The sequence below is a fragment of the Microcaecilia unicolor genome, chromosome 2 (genome assembly GCF_901765095.1).
Source record: "Microcaecilia unicolor chromosome 2, aMicUni1.1, whole genome shotgun sequence".
Lineage (NCBI taxonomy): Eukaryota > Metazoa > Chordata > Amphibia > Gymnophiona > Siphonopidae > Microcaecilia > Microcaecilia unicolor.
In genome coordinates, this window is record NC_044032.1 from 561,584,964 (window position 1) to 561,603,048 (window position 18,085).

Sequence of the window (18,085 nt, forward strand, 5' to 3'; positions counted from 1 at the left end):
AATGGACTTGGGGAAAATCCACTATTTCTGGGATAAGTAGTATAAAATGTTTTGTACATTTTTGGGATCTTGCCGGGTATTTGTGACCTGGATTGGCCACTATTGGAAACAGGATGCTGGGCTCGATGGACCTTTGGTCTTTCCCAGTATGGCAATAAGTATGTACTTATGTACCCAGATAAGATATTGTGTATGTTCTGCTGTGAGCCTCTTTGGTTTAAGGGGGGGGGGGGGGGGGGTAGGGATAATGGTTATAAATAAATACATAAATAAGTTAGGACAACCTTTTTGCCATCTTAATTTTATCTGGACAGTTACTTAGGGGGTGTTTTACAAAGGTGTGCTAGCGCTTTTAGTGCATGCTAATGATTAGCATGCGCTAAATGCTAACGACACCAATAGGAATATATGGACATCTCTAACATTTTCACAAGGAAACTTGATTTCATAGAGTTCACCTTTGGTTGTAATTCTGTTTAATGTTTGTACTCTGTGAATCTCCTTTGCGACCTCTGAGGCAGACGCCTTGGTGCGTCGAAACATGGACCGTGTCGGGTCCCTTGAATTATCAATAAAGTGTTTTGCTCAGCATTATCTCCCAAGTTGGTTCAGTCTGTGGCCAGCTTCTACTTCTCTTGTGCTTCATCTCTAACTTAGCACATGCTAATTTTTATTAAATGCTAAAAACGCTAGTGCGCCTTTGTAAAAGGGGTCCTCAGTTAACAGATTCACATATCACCACTAACTGGGTAACACCCAGCTCCAGTCAAACTCCACTCCTGCACTGTCCAGATAGTGCCAAAGAGGTCTAACCATATTTTCAGTGGCATTCTCCAGGATAGCCAATTCCTAGTCAGAATTGAACTGACAGTCAATACAGGACTGAATCCCCATCCAGACTTACCCCCCCTGTTTGCTAAACTGTACGCTAATGTCGACACATTGAATGGGCTGTGTCAGCATTGCCGCTCATCAGTCGCTAGTGCGGCTTAGTAAACAGGAGTGTTAGTTCTGAACACAGATTGCTCATTCACTGAGTGTAGTGAATAAATGACCAGGATGATAGGTTTGAATTGCAAAAATCCCATGTAACCAGTACAATTTAGTTCTTCTGCACACAGAAATATAGGATCTGAGATTATTTATTTATTGCATTTGTATCCCACATTTTCCCACCCATTTGCAGGCTCAATGTGGCTTACACTGTATGGTTATGGCATTCTCCTTAACAATTTAGATATCAGATTGTATTACAAAGAAAGCATGTCTGGCATAGTAGATTAAGCAAACAAATAAAAGAGATCAGAGATAAGTAGTTCTACATATAGGTAAGGTGGAGAAGTGTTACATTTAGAATTCTTGATTATTGTGGTATGCCTTGTTAAAGAGGTAGGTCTAATGATCTGATAATGAGCAGTAAGAAAGAAGTGCAATATTTGCTATGTACTGGTTTCTTGTGAGACCAGTGCATAGCATTTGGAGTTCTGTGTACAGTTCTGGAAACAATATATGCAAAAAGATAAACCAGATGAAGGACATCTCTTAAAATGGTTAGTGAACTACGTCATTAAGCATATGGAACGATGAAAAGGTAGGAAGGGGGAGATACAATAGAGATAGTTTAATCCTCCAAAGTGAGACCTTTTTCAAAGGAAAGAAAGCCCCGGAACTAGTGGGTCATATGTTGAAGGTAAAAGGGGGCAGTCTCAGAAGTAATGAAAGGAAATATTTCTTTGTGGAAAGGATAGGTAGATGCATGGAATAGGCTCTCAGAGGAGGTGGCAGACACAAAAACAGTATTATAATACAAGAAGGCATGAGGGAATCACAAGAATCTCTGAAGCAGAGGAAGGGATTGTAAAGAAGAGCAGATGGTGTAGATGAGCAGTGTGGATAGGCCATATCATGTCCTGAAAGCATGAAATGAGATGGACATTTATTTTAGTACACTGCTGTAAGATCTTCTAGAATGCCAAGCTGTTGTAACTTCTGAAAGGTCATATTTGATATACTGTTGGTGATTTATAATAAGCATTAAACTTTACTTCTCAATTTATCTGTTTTGCATCAAGTGCACATACAAAACTTTTGCTTTTAGATTTCTTGATGAAAGATGGATAATCAAATGTCTAAAATAGATGAAATCAATAAATAAACCAGTATTTCCTCCATATAAAAAATTCCACAGAAATATATCTTCAATACTGAATCCAGGAAAATACAGTACAGCTTTGAAAGGATAATGATAATGATGACACAATTAAAAGAAGGGTCATCAAAATGATGGATGGTCTGCACTATATATCATACACAAAGAAATTTAAGGCACTAAGGATGCAGAAGAAAGAAAGGAAATGTTTGTATATAGTATCTAAGAGGCTCCAATAAGATAGCATAAAGTTAGAACCAGATTTTAAAGGATGATAAATGTAAGCAGTAAGATGGGATGTTCAGAAAGAATGTATGAAATGCAGAAAGAATGTATGATAAATGCAGCAGTAAGATGGGATGTTCAGAAAGAATGTATGAAAATACTATAGGGCCCCCTTACTAAGGTGCATTAATGGATTTAGCATGTGCTAAGGAATTAGTGAGCGTTAAGTGCCATGTAACCCATAGGTATACAATGGGCTATGCAGCATGTAGCACACATTAATCATTAGGACACGCTAAATTCATTAACACTCTTTAGTAATAGGACCCCTCACTGAAGAAGATGATAGATACCTGGAACAGACGTTCAGTGGAGTGTTTGAAGTCAAAACTATGACAAAATTCAAGCATACTTGGGACATACACAAAGAGGGGCATAATCGAACGTGAACGCCCATCTCCATGGGCGACTATCTTCGAGGACGGGTACACGAAGTGGCAGGACAGACCATATTTTCTAAAAAAGATGGGCAGATTTGAGATGGGCGGTTTCGGTTTTCAGCGATAATGGAAACCGAAGGTGCCCAGCACACATCCAAGGCATTTGGTCGTGGGAGGTGCCAGGATTCGTAGTGTACTGGTCCCCCTCACATGCCAGGACACCAACCGGGCACCCTAGGGGGCACTTGTAAACAGTAAAAAAAACAGTAAAATACCTCCCAAGTCCATAGCTCCCTTCCCTTGGGAGCTGAGCCCCCCAAATCCCCCCAAAACCCACTCCCCACAAATCTACACCAGTACCATAGCACTTATGGGTGAAGGGGGGGCACCTACATGTGGGTACAGTGGGTATTAGGGGTGGTTTGGAGTGCTCCCATTTACCATCACAAGTGTAACAGGTAGGGGGGTGGGCCTGGGTCCACCTGCCTGAAGTGCACTCACTAACAACTGCTCCAGGGACCTGCATACTGCTGTCATGGAGCTGGGTATGACATTTGAAGCTGGCATACAGGCTGGGAAAAAAAAGTTTTTAAAGTTCTTTTTTTTTGTTGGGAGGGGGTTAGTGACCACTGGGGGAGTCAGGAGAGGTCATCCCCGATTCCCTCCGGTGGTCATCTGGGCAGTTGGGGAACTTTTTGGGGACTTGTTCGTGAAAAAAAAGGGTGAAAAAAAAGCGGCCCAAATTCTTGCTTCTGCTGCCCTTCTTTTTTCCATTATCGGCCGAGCGTGCCCGCCTCTCCTCTGCCAATAAACACGCCTCAGTCTCGCTTTCACCACGCCTCCGACATGCCCCCATCAACTTTGTTCATTCCCACAACAGACTGCAGTTGGAGGCGCCCAAAATCGGCTTTCGATTATACCGATTTGGGCGCCCACGGGAGAAAGGCGCCCATCTCCCGATTTGGGTCGAAATATGGACATCTTTTACTTTCAAAAATAAGCTGAAAAGGGAACCTAGTTGCAGGGCAAAAGGGGGAGAAGACAATGGATAGATTAAGACACATTGAAGGTCCTCAAGGGCCCGCAAAAGGTAGGGCTTTAAGGACATTCGGATGAATGTGAATGAGATAGATCTGCATGCACATGATCTCCACTGTATGCAAATCTATCTCTTATATACTCATTGCCAACAGCCAGAAAACCTTATACGTTTGCCATCCTCAAGGACTGAAAATGAGTATTTCTGAACTAGGATCTATAGCAATTTCATAGACTGGCACATAAGGGGAGATGTAGTTTCTTAATATTTCAATGTTTCTATTACATCCATTTTTGCATTAGTACAAATGCACTTATACATAGATTTCCTTCTAATTCTTATTGAATGTATTAGGGGCCCATTTACTAAAGGGTTGTCGTGCAGCAATTGTGTGCCAATCCGAAACGAATGCCGGGCTACTCCAGTAGCCCAGCAGTAATTCTGCCCCAGCGTGCACCATTTCCAGCACTACAGAATGGCTGGACGGAAAGTGCAAACTTACCACACAACCATTTTTTAAACCTTTTTATTCTCTGTGGTAAAAGAGGCCTTCAGGCTTATTTTCAAAAGTGATCACCAGCGATCTTCCGACATAAATCGGGAGATGGCCGGCGATCTCGCAAAAGCGGCGAAATCAGTATAATTGAAAACTGCTTTTTTGACACCATCGCCGCTTTCCTGTTGCCAAGCCGGCGAAAGTTCAAGGGGGCATGTTGGTGGCGAAGCGAAGGCGGGACATGGGCAGGTATGGGTGTGGTTACAAGATGGCCAGCTTTTGCGGATAATGGGAAAAAAAGTGGCATTAATTAGTATTTTGCCGCTTTTACTTGGTCCTTTTATTTTAATGACCAAGCCTCAAAAGGGTCCGAACTGACCAGTTGACCACCGGAGGGAATGGGGGATGACCTCCCCGTACTCCCCCAGTGGTCACCAACCCCCTCCCATACTAAAACAAAATAAAAACCTTTTTTGCCAGCCTGTATGCCAGCCTGAAATGTCATACCCAGCTCCCTGACAGCAGTATGCAGGTCCCTGGATCAGTTTATGTTGGTTGCAATGGACTTCAGGCAGGTGGAGCCAGGCCCATCCCCCACTACCTGTTACACTTGTGGTGGTAAGTGTTGAGCCCTTCAACCCCCCCCCCCCCCAAACCCACTGTGCCCACATGTAGGTGCCCCCCTTCACCCATAAGGACTATGGTAGTGGTGTAGAGTTGTGGGGAGTGGGTTTTGGGGGGGATTTGGGGGGCTCAGTACCCAAGGTAAGGGAGCTATGCACCTGGGAGGTATTTATATATTTTTTAACAATTTTTAGAAGTGCTCCCTAGGGTGCCCGGTTGGTGTCCTGGCATTTGGCTAGGCTAAACCGTATTATCGAAAAAATAAGATGGCTGGCCATCTTTTTCGATAATACGGTTCTGGCCAGCTGTAGTGCCGCCGCCAAAATAGATCGCTGGCGATCTATTTCGCCGGCAACGTTCGATTATGCCCCTCTTTGTCACATGGCAAAAACATGCACTGCCACTAGTGCAGGGTCCCTTTTACCACAGCTTGGTAAAAAGGTCCCTTAATTAGCCATGCTTGTGCACAGGCTCATAATGAACTGCAATTAATGTATATTCAAAGTGTTATTCTTGCTGGTAAACACATAAGATCAATTTTATATGTTAACCATACTATGCAATAGAGGCTCTGTTGATGGTACCTCTCATTGTTGTGAGCATTGCAATGGACTGGTTGCCACTTGTTAATAAATACGGATTCTGTTAAAGCGTGTAACTATGGTTACCCAGCAGCTGGAATACATTTTGCCTCTTATTACATTCAGTACTTAGTCTAATGGTGTTAAATGGGTTATTTTCTTTCTCTCTGAAAAGGATAACTGCTTGAGCCACAATACATTGTCCCTTAAAAGATGAAGAGGTCGCTGTACTAGACCTCAGGATTTTCCACTGGAATGAGGTCTCGTCACTGGAAAGTTTGATACAGATGCAAATTAGCTTCAGAGCAAAATGTTATTGGAAAATGAAACACAAGGTACACACAAAAGTATAACAAGCAAATACATCTTACTGTCCATGGATGTGTAGTTATCTTAAAATATAAAAAAAATAAAATAAAAAAAAAAAAAAAACAGGACTAAATTTTTTTTCTTCCATTTTCATAAAATTAATTACTAGTGAACAGCAATTGGTTGTTTGTGCATCTCAGCAGCTCATTATTTATGAATTGAAATAAGCACATATGTAGAAAGTTTACTACAGAGAAGGTCCAACATTTCCAAATGTATCACAAAATGGACAATGCAGAATAAAACATGCAAACCACCAGTATTCAAAAGTGCTTAACCTTATAGTAGCAGCCACCATGCGGATGTGCACCAGGGCCAGGTTGAGGCCAACTGATGCCCTAAGCAGAGCCCAACAATGGTGCCCCTTGGCCCTTCCATTGCTTAACTGATAAGACATTAAGGGCCCTGAATACTAAACAGGGTGTCTCTAGCATTAGCGTGTGCTAAATTTTAGCGTGCGCTAAAATTGATAGCACACCTTAGTAAGCAGGGCCCTACAACTCAATAAGTGCTGAGAAATATAATTATTATACAAAACAAAACATCATATATATTTGTAATGATTAGAAAAACACTGAAATTCATGTTGGATATTTGGTATGGTACACAACAGTGAAAGAGTTAAGGGCTAGGGGAAAAAAAACTCTGTGGTGCCCCCCCTTCCCTTGGTGCCCTATGCATGTGATTATTTTGCTTAATGGTTGATCCAGGGCTGATATGCTTCAGCAGCATTATCCCTCAAATTCTATATATTGTGCCTCGATTTCTGAGTAGAAATCGAAGCATATTCTATACCAATGTGCATAACTTTATTGGTTAACTAGTTAATCAGTGCTGTTAATTGGACATTAACAAGCAATTATCAGCACAAATTAGCATTAGTTGAGATTTATACACACAACTCGCTAATGGGTTCTTTTATCAAGCTGTGGGAAAAAGGGCCCTCCACTAGCAGAGGGGGCCATTTTTCCTGCATGCCCGGGTCCTTTTTACCGCAGTAGGTAAACAGCCCCCAGACACACATGACCATGCGGTAAGACAACTCTTACCATGTGGCCATGTGACGGGGAGCCCTTACTGCCACCCACTGAGGTGACGACAAGAGCTTCTGAACTACCCTGGTGGTAACTGGGCGGCACGTAATGATGCCCGATTACCGCCGAGTTACTGCCATGCAAGCCATTTCCAGGGGTTTTCTTTTTCCCTCGGAAATGGCACGCACTCAGGGCTGGACTACTGACGGTGGCCACGTTGGGCCAAAAGTAATCCCGGAACAGCAAGCTATAAGCCTGTGTTGGGCTTGCTTCAACTCTGTAAAAGGGCCCCTAAGTGTATTCTGTAACATGGTATGCCTAAATTCAAAGTCACATAGTTGAAAAGGAGTGTGGTCATAGGCGGGATGTGGGTGTTTCTACAATCCATATGCATTATTATAGAATACATCCGCTCTGGGGGAGATTCTATATATGGCGCATGGAAAATCTGCATGAAAATCATTTTTCCCTAAGTGTATTCTATAAGATTTAAGCGCAGTATATAGAATACACTTAGTTGATATCCCAGCGCCTAAAACTATACACATCCATTTACATCAATGAAAACAAGGCATAAATCCTTGCACGTAGATTTACACAGACTGGGCCATATTCTATAACAATGTGTGTAAATTTGGGAACGTCTATGAAATGCCCATTTCCCCGCCCATTAACATGCCTCTTTTTGAATATGCATATTAGAATTTAGGTGCAGTAAGTGACAGTATATGTCGTGAGTTATGCGCGTAAATTCTAATTATTACCAATTAGTGCTTAAATGGAGTAACAGTAGAAAAAAAGTTTGAGAAACACCAAACTAAGAAGCTGTTTCCTATATTTAGTGTAATTTTGTTTCTGTTTTTAAAAATCTTTTTACCTCATTTTTTATAGTGAATATATGCAATTACAGGGGGGGGGGAATTTATCGAAGCTTTAGTGTGTGCTAACGGAATTAGTGTGCACTGAGGGGCCCTTTTACAAAGCAGCAGTAAGCCCAACACAAACTTACTGCGCGCTAATCTGGAGCTACTGCCAGCCCAACACGGGTGTCAGCAGTAGTTCCAGCCCCAGCATGCACCATTTCCCATGCTAGGAAAAACTGGCCCATATTTTATAGCCCAGCACTAACCCAGATGCTAGCTAGTTACCGGTAGGTTAGTGTGGGATCCCTTACTGCCACTTCAATAGGTGGTGATAAGTGCTTCCTCCGCATGGCCACGTGGGAAGAGCAATCTTACTGCATGGCCATGGTTATTTTTAGTCTTTTTTACCTGCTACAGTAAAAAGGACCACAGCACATGATAAAAACAGCCCCCACCGCAGGTCCCTTTTTACCACAGCTTGCTAAAAGAACCCCTAAATACACTACTACTTTAGTGCTACTAGACATGTGCAGTGCTATACACATTATATACAAGTACTTTCTCTGTCCCTAGAGGACTCACAATCTAAGTTTTTTGTACGTGGGGTGATGGAGGATTAACTAACATGCCCAACATCAAGAGGAACTGCAGTGGGAATCAAACCCAGGTTGCCCAGGATCAAAGCCCACTGCACTAACCATTAGGCTACTCCTCCATTTTAAATGTGTGGGTTTCTTAGCATTTAGCATGCACTAAAGCTTTGATGAATTCCTCCCCCCTCCACAGTAATCAGTCATATATAATTATGGGTATTACATGCTGAGTAATATGCGGGTTCCAATATGATGTGCCATTTCTTTACAAAATGCTCACACAATTCCACATAATCTTTTACACGTTGATAGTCTGCACTGAACATACCTGATAAATATTATGATTCAGAACACTGATAGTTTTGAGAACAAAGAATTTAGCCTCTTATCTAAAAATCTACTGTTCATCTCTACAAAACATTGCCTGGAGACTACACTTCATCTGATTCTGCATTTCTGAAAACCTTTGGAATGCATCCCCATAGTATTATATTTCACTGAACAAACCCATTATGGGCTTCATTCACTAACCTATTTTCCCATAGATAAAAGGAAGAAGTGAATTAGGCCCTATCTCTTCTACAGTACAGGGGAGAAAGTTTTGTAATATGGTGTCTGTTTTAATGCTCTATTTGCCATTTTATTCAACCAGAAATGAAACAATCTTGCCAGTATTTTAGAACATTTTGATACTCATTTCATTTTGCTCAATTGAATATGCAATGTTAACAGCGAAGCATTTGCATTTATGGGATTAATGATGAAGCGTGCTTCTGATAGATCAATAATGTTCGTAGAGCAATGTATCTACTGTTATCATTTAGTGCTGGATATGATGGCTTGTTCTTGCTTAGTATTACTTTGGGGATTTCTTTTTTAAATTCATTTGCCCAGATGTTAAGAAAGCCTTCATCAATATAGATGGGGACAGATAATGTGGCTGGTGCACATCAGCACACAGTGGGGGAGTGGATGTTGGGAATAGAGTAAGGGAGTAATAGAGGCAGCATTCATTGGTATGGTGAGGCAAGAGGGAGGGGTTAAGGAGCAGGTGAGTGGCAGTTGGCATACTTTTGAAATTGTTTCAGCAGGTTGGCAGATGGTGAGAGTAAAGGTTCAGGTATGAGCACATTTTGAAAATGTTGTGGCCACCTGACCCACCTATGTGGGATTTTTTCGACTTATAATTAGTGGTTGGGATGCAGAACTAATTTGGGAAGTGGGAGATGTGGACTGGAGAGGAGAGGGTTGCAGCTTAGAGAAAGTAATAGGAAAATGCTGATTGCTGATGCAATTCTAAAATGGCATGAGGATACTTTAGGGATAATGGGATTTCAACCTTCTCTTATGTTATGCCATCATGAGAGTGGGTGGAGGTTTGGCGTTACCCCAAACCTTTGTGGGTATGAGAAGAGAATCATTCGGGTATGTTGTACTGATTAAAGTCAGTCAGTTTGACATCAAGTACCTAATGTTTGGATGATTTTCTAATGTTGGAAGTCTGTCAAAATTCACAACTGCTAAGTGATTACTGAAAAACTACCATATGCAGTCAGGTCATGAAAGATTGAATTTAGGTATAAGGTGCATTACACTTCAAACATTATTTTTTGTCAAATCATTAGGCTTGAAGTTCTATAATTACTTCAGCCACATGCATACCTCTCAAACTACTGAAGCAAAGGCTTCAATCCACTAAAAAATAAGCAGATTCAGTCGAACAGATGTATTTGCTTTGCTCACTACAGTTGAGATTTGATTTTATATTTCATCATGGTTGACTTGCCGAGCAAAGTTTTCTGAACTGGCAAATAAGACTGTTTTTTAAATGTCATTTTCTTTCATGTAGAATTCACATATGTTACAGTTTGAGCTATGGATTTCAACTCCTTTATCATCAGGAAATACTTTGGTTGATGGCAATTCTCAAGTACAATTGCATCTCTTGCAGAAAGGTTATTTTACCAATTCTTTTAGCATCATCGAGACGTGAATACTGAAGACTACAGACTTCTCATCATTTCCCAAAATATATTTTAACTAACAATATGCACATTGTCCACAATTCAAACATGCTTTGTTATAGCTTTGACTGCAGACTCACCACACACACACAGGATTCAGAAACTTCTATATGTGACTGAGGGTACCATATATTATTCAATTATCTTTCAGTGCAGAGAAAAACAAATAAGCCACCAAAATGTTTAATGGAGAAAAAGCAGACTAAAACATTCATTAACAAATATGTTGTGTAATGAACCTTAAAACTAGATACATCAATAGAAAATGAAGCTAGATAGATATCAAAACATGTCTTCTATGAGTCCAATGTAATGAATTGTTAAAAAATATTTGATTTTTTTTCTTCACATACTTGGAGGCCATAACTGACAAGTTTCATTTCAGAATAAAATGTGATATGTCATTTCTAATTCAAAATAAGCCTACAGAAAATACCAAATGATAAAACAGACTAATAACTAGTGTCTGTTAATCTCATACAACTCCAAACATTCAGTTAAGCATCATACATTATTTAAAGATAACATATAAAGAGTAAAAAATACAACTTCAAGCTCATTATATAAATAGCAAAGGAGAGAAATCCACTGCAGTACTTACCACTGTAAAATTCATAACCTTCAAAATCCATATTGTCATTGCTAAGTTAACAATCATGGTAACCAACAGCAGAAGGACAAAGAAGTATAAGCACCTCTTTCGCCATCCATAAATTCCTACTGGATAAAATTGAGAATTTTCAGTCCTTGGAAGATTGTTCTGCTGTGTTGCCAGTATGTACTGTTCTCGTGTCATCTATAAAACAAAAAAAAAGATAATATACTATCAGCTATAAGGGCAAAAGCTAGGGGGTCGATATTCAAAGTGATTTAAAAGGCTTGGAGATACTCCTAGCCGTTTAAATTGCATGTCCATGGATAACTGTGGATATTCAGTGGCAGTTAACTGGTTAGTGTCTCTGGGGTCCTTTTACTAAGGTGCACCGAAAAATGGCCTGCACCATTGTAGGTGTGTGTATTGGACGCACGTAGGTCCATTTTTCAGTGCATCTACAAAAAAGGCCTTTTTATGGCCAAAAATGGATGTGTGGCAAAATTAAAATTGTTGCACGCCCATTTTGGGCCTGAGTCCTTACCATCACACATTGACTTAGCAAGAAGGTTTCACATGTTAACTGGGAAGTAATCGTCAGCACGCTTACACTGCCAATTACCGCCCAGTTAGCGCCACACGGTATACAATAAAGAATATTTTCTGCCGCATGTATCTGACACGTGTAAAAAATGAAATTAACGGCCGGGGCTTGCGGTAGCTGGGTGCTAGTTCCAAATTGACTTGTGTTGGATGCATGTAGGCGCCTATGAGCCTTGGTAAAAGGGCCCCTCTAAATATCTATGGTTAGTTCCTAAGGGACAAATTCTATAAAAGGCACCTTAAAAGTCAGCATCAAAAAAACCATGTGGTTAGCATGATTCTATAAACTAAGCCTAAAGTTAGGCATAGTTTATAAAACATGTTCACACACTATTCTTGTGACTAAAATTTAGGCACACCCATTTAGACCACCTAAAACCGTGCCTAAATACCTGTGCCTAACTTAGGTACAAATCACGTGTATTCTATAATAGTGCGCATAATCCGCCCATTCCATACCCATGGCCAAGCCCTCTTTTTGACTGCACACATTAGAATTTATATACACTACATTTTAGAATATACCTAGAAAGTTGTGCGTGTAAATTCTAATTAAAGTCAATTAGTGCCACTAATTGGTTAAGTATCAATTATCAGTGCTGATTGGCTTGTTAATCAATTAAGTTGTACGTGCAATTTGGTCGTAAAGCCAAATTTGCACACACAACTTAAGGTGCCATATATAGAAACAGGATAATTTGTGGGTGGTCCAGGGGCACAGTCGCCCTTATTCTGTTGTGTTGCTATTCAGTGCTTAACCACATACTTAGGACCTCATAAAAAAACAGTTCACCTTATTTGATAAAGTGAAGAATATTGCACTTAACTGCGTAAGTGTTAGCCGGTTGCATATTCCTGGATATTCAACTCCAGTGCCCAGTCATGGCACGTCATTGAATATCTGGGGGTAATGCTGGAGGTGACCAAAAAATGCTGACTACCACCAACTGAATATTTGTTCCTAGTTGTTTATGTAGCAGTTTATAAGATGCTTTATCACCAGAGGAGTTGAATGCAAAACACACCAGAAAGGAGTATAATACAATTACCCATAAATAATCAATATTGACAACTTATTAATTATATCATATAGTTATCAACATGCATTTATGCAGACATACTTGACACAACCAGTTACCTAATTTTTTTATGTTTAAATTTCTTTATTTATTTCCATATTTTACAATCATATAGAAACATTAACAGAAATCTTAGAAATATTCCAAACAAATAAAAATATAAGAAAATATAAGGAATTATAACATTCATTCTCCACCCTCAATTTTTGGATCCAAGATCTAGGCAGTGGCATACCAAGGGGGGTGGGGTGGGGGCAGTCTGACCCGGGTGCACGCCGCTGGGGGGGGGTGCCGTGTGCCTGTTGGCCGAGTCCGCTCGTTCCCTCCCTGCTGCTCCCTCTGCGCGGAACAGGTTACTTCCTGTTCCGGGGCAGAGGAAGCAGCAGGGAGGGAACGAGCGGACTCGGCCAACAGGCGCGCGGCACCCCCCCCCCCCCCAGCAGGTAAAAATGCTCCCGGGGGGCGGTGTAATTTCACCGGTGGGGGAGGGCTGCACTGCATCCGGGGGGGGGGGGGGGCGCATCGGCGATCCGCCCCGGGTGTCAGGCAACCTAGGAATGCCACTGGATCTAGGAATTATAACATTTTAAGTGCTAATATGCATTGCTTTAATTAAATTATTCTAGAGCAGAGGTTCCTTCAGCGCAGTGCTTTTTTTGTGCCGGTACGCAACGGTACGGCGTACCGGCACCTTTTTCTCCTCCTCCCCTCCCCTCCCATTATTTCCAGCAATTCTCTGCCTCTCTCCTGCCCTCCCATCGACGTGCAGCGATTTTTCCGTCCCTCCCCTACCCTCACCTCTCCCATATCCAGCTATTCTTCGTCCCCCAGCGTCCTCCTTCACTGCCTGCCAGCCAGCGTCGGAGTCAGAAGCGAACAGTGCAGGCAGCGATTGGCTGGCAGCATCGTAGCTTCCCTCTGCAAGTCCCGCCTATGCATAAACAGGAAGTTGTAGGCGGGACTTGCAGAGGGAAGCTACGACGCTGCCAGCCAATCGCTGCCTGCACCGTTCGCTTCTGCGTCCGACGCTGGCTGGTAGGCAGTGAAGGAGGACGCTGGGGGATGAAGAATCGCTGGATATGGGAGAGGTGAGGGCAGGGGAGGGACAGAAAAATTGCTGCATGTCGATGGGAGGGCAGGGGAGAGGCAGAGAATCGCTGGAAATAATGGGAGGGAAGGGCAGGGGAGAGAGAATTGCTGGACATGGGATGGGAGGGAAGGGCAAGGGAGAGAGAATTGCTGGACATGGGAAGGGCAGGGGAGAGAGAATTGCTGGACATGGGATGGGAGGGAAGGGCAAGGGAGAGAGAATTGCTGGACATGGGATGGGAGGGAAGGGCAGGGGAGAGAGAATTGCTGGACATGGGATGGGAGGGAAGGGCAAGGGAGAGAGAATTGCTGGACATGGGAAGGGCAGGGGAGAGAGAATTGCTGGACATGGGATGGGAGGGAAGGCAGGGGAGAGAGAATTGCTGGACATGGGATGGGAGGGAAGGGCAAGAGAGAGAGAATTGCTGGACATGGGATGGGAGGGAAGGGCAAGAGAGAGAGAATTGCTGGACATGGGATGGGAGGGAAGGGCAGGGGAGAGAGAATTGCTGGACATGGGATGGGAGGGAAGGGCAAGGGAGAGAGAATTGCTGGACATGGGATGGGAGGGAAGGGCAGGGGAGAGAGAATTGCTGGACATGGGAAGGGCAGGGGAGAGAGAATTGCTGGACATGGGATGGGAGGGAAGGGCAAGGGAGAGAGGATTGCTGGACATGGGAAGGGCAGGGGAGAGAGAATTGCTGGACATGGGATGGGAGGGAAGGGCAAGGGAGAGAGAATTGCTGGACATGGGATGGGAGGGAAGGGCAGGGGAGAGATAATTGCTGGACATGGGAAGGGCAGGGAAGAGAGAATTGATGGACATGGAGGAGAGAATCGCTGGACAGGGAGGGGAGGACAGGGAAGAGAGAATTGCTGGACATGGGAAGGGATGGGAGGGAAGGGCAAGGGAGAGAGAATTGCTGGACATGGGAAAGGCAGGGGAGAGAGAATTGCTGGACATGGGATGGGAGGGAAGGGCAAGGGAGAGAGAATTGCTGGACATGGGATGGGAGGGAAGGGCAGGGGAGAGATAATTGCTGGACATGGGAAGGGCAGGGAAGAGAGAATTGCTGGATATGGAGGAGAGAATCGCTGGACAGGGAGGGGAGGACAGGGAAGAGAGAATTGCTGGACATGGGAAGGGATGGGAGGGAAGGGCAAGGGAGAGAGAATTGCTGGACATGGGAAGGGCAGGGGAGAGAGAATTGCTGGACATGGGATGGGAGGGAAGGCAGGGGAGAGAGAATTGCTGGACATGGGATGGGAGGGAAGGGCAAGAGAGAGAGAATTGCTGGACATGGGATGGAGGGAAGGGCAGGGGAGAGAGAATTGCTGGACATGGGATGGGAGGGAAGGGCAAGGGAGAGAGAATTGCTGGACATGGGATGGGCAGGGGAGAGAGAATTGCTGGACATGAGATGGGAGGGAAGGGCAAGGGAGAGAGGATTGCTGGACATGGGAAGGGCAGGGGAGAGAGAATTGCTGGACATGGGATGGGAGGGAAGGGCAAGGGAGAGAGAATTGCTGGACATGGGATGGGAGGGAAGGGCAGGGGAGAGAGAATTGCTGGACATGGGAAGGGCAGGGAAGAGAGAATTGCTGGACATGGAGGAGAGAATCGCTGGACAGGGAGGGGAGGACAGGGAAGAGAGAATTGCTGGACATGGAGGGGAGAGAGGAGAATCACTGGATGGGGAGGGGAGGACAGGGAAGAGAGAATTGCTGGACATGGAGGGGAGAGAGGAGAATCGCTGGATGGGGAGGGGAGGACAGGGAAGAGAGAATTGCTGGACATGGATGAGAGGGGAGAGAGGAGAAATGCTAGAAATGGATGGAGAGGAGAGCAGGAGATAGAGGAGAATTGCTGGACATGGATGGATGAAGGAGTTGGCTAGGAGAGAGGAGAAATGCTGACTTGGATGGAGGAGAGGGGAGAGAGAATTATTGCTTTATATGGATACAGAGGAGGGAAGAGAGATGAGAAATGCTGGACATGGATGGAAGGGGAGGAGAGAGGAGAAGTGCTGGACATGAATGGAGGGGAGGAAAGAAAAAAGAAGATGCACATGGATGGAGATGAGGGAAAGGGAAGAGGAGAAAAACTGCACATGGATGGAGAAAATAGGCAAAAGCTGGATCCATGTTATACCTTCTCCAGTCAATTCCATGGAGGAGGACCCAGCTTTTACTTATGGTTGCAGGGCAACAAAAGAAGAAGAAAGGAAGAAAGTAAAGAAATAAATGGAAAGGAAGCCCTGGAAATGGAGTTAAGAGAACAGATAGCAGCAGAATCAGAGACTGGGACCAATATGGATAGAAAAACAAAGTCACCAGACAACAAAGGTAGAAAAAAATCATTTTATTTTCATTTTAGTGTTTGGAATTTGTCTTATTTTGCCCTGGGTATACTGGCGCTGTAACAGCTTACAGAAATTATGTATAATGAAAAAAAATCACATTATTTTTTCTCCTATACTAGTATAATATTTTCAATGATGTCTGTTTATATGCGCCATGGCTGGTATAAGGGGTGTAACTAATGTGGGTGTGGCTATAATAGGGGCGGTGCCATGTGTGGTGACCCCGCCCACAATGAGTACCGGCATCTTTTTTTCTACAAAAAAAGCACTGCTTCAGCGGTACAATCAGGCAGCAGTTCTAATTTGGGAAGCAACTCCAGTGGGGTTTCTCATCCGCTCCCTACTAACCACAAATTCTTGCAGTTTCTTGGGGTCAGAGAAAATATAATTATTGGACTCAAAGGAAATGCAGCATTTGCTAGGAAACTTTATGAAGATGGTAGCCCCTAGGGCTATAACCCTTGACCTAAATGTCAAGAGTTTTTTCCTTCACAATTGAGTTTCCTTAGCCAGGTCCAGAAATATACTTATTTTCTCCCCCATGAAACAATCATTTATATGACGAAAGCATAACCGCAACAGATTTATCTTGTCCAGCTCAAGAGTGAAAGAAACCAGTAAAGTTGCACGCTCCTTCTCAACAGAGGTTTCCAAAAATTCTGTAAAATTTATAGCTTCGTTAGGTGGCTGGTCAGTAATTCTCAATTTTCCCTTTATATAATAAGATTTTGTCACTGGTGGGTGATTTTCTATTGCTAAGCCCCAAATTACCCATAAATAATCAATATTGACAATGTATTATTTATATCATATAGTTATCAACATGCATTTATGCAGACATACTTGACACAGCCAGTTACCCAAATTTTTATCTCTTTTCACAGTGGTAGAAATCATGTTCTTTGTACTCTTGAATATACATGACTACAAAATAGAGGTTAATACAATAGCTGTAAAACATTTTTCAAAAGGAAAACAAAAAGGAGGAGGAAAACTCACATAAGCAAAAGCAATGGACAAGAAAGTGAGAACAACTCAAAGAGAATATCAGGATGTCTTTAATATAAAGAGCTTAAAAACGACCTGACAAGGCCTACATCAGGGGTCAAGTGAATCTCTTGTGTTGTGGCTGGTTACCTTTACCAAGAGAGGTGTCGCTGTGTGACTTCTGTAAGATCAACAAACACTGGGCTGCAGAACGCCGTGGCGGCAAAACTCTTCTATGATGTGTCGAGTCGTTCTTAAGCACTTTATATTAAAGACTTCCTTATATCCTTTGAGTTCATCACCATCTTGTCCATTGTAACAAATTTATCCCCCATCAAAATTGTTAACGTTTTGTTCTGTCAGTGCACAAGACTTGTTTGCATTTATATGATGTTTATTTCCTATTCATCAGTACATCATACCCAACAGTTTTTAGGTAAAAATGTTTTATTGGGAGACTAAGCATATACTCAAAACACACACACACATACACAAAAACACAGTATTTGAACAAGGCGCTCATTTTTAAAAGAGAAAAACATCTCAAAAGTGTCACAAAGTGATATATGGACATTGTTTTTGCAAAAACATCTAAGTCTAGATTTTCAAAACTCAAAATTGGGACACCTTACTCTGTAGTTTGTTTAAATCACAAGGGGGCATGTTGCAGGTGTGTTTTGGGAGGGACTTGGGTGGGCTTAAAATCAGACACTTTTTTAGTGATAATGAAACAGAAAAAAAAAACCATCCAGGGCAAACAAAGAAGTATGTGTTTATAGATTCTAGACTCTAAACCTGTTTCAGTCATAACTAAATCACAAAACGTTTGTTGCCATAACTGACCAGCTGACAACTGGAGGGATTAAGGCATGACCCCCTCCCCTTAATCTACAAATGATCATTGACCTCCTCCCACCAGCAAAGATGTGCCAGTG

General features: G+C 42.7%; 1 protein-coding gene across 2 annotated transcripts in view; it reads right to left on the reverse strand.

The window, feature by feature from the left end:
* The window catches only part of SGCZ (sarcoglycan zeta), a 525,004-nt gene extending 512,087 nt beyond the window's left edge, over positions 1–12,917 (reverse strand). Inside the window, exons 1-2 of one of the 2 annotated variants that reach the window (XM_030192644.1) lie at positions 12,909–12,917; positions 11,039–11,233 (exon numbers count right to left, since the gene is read on the reverse strand). In XM_030192644.1, the coding sequence (XP_030048504.1) occupies positions 11,039–11,233 (195 nt within the window). In that variant the 5' untranslated portion in view covers positions 12,909–12,917. Of the gene's footprint in view, positions 1–11,038; positions 11,234–12,908 lie in introns of those variants that run through there. The other variant, XM_030192643.1, reaches the window with a different exon arrangement.
* Between the last annotated feature and the right edge of the window lie 5,168 nt (positions 12,918–18,085).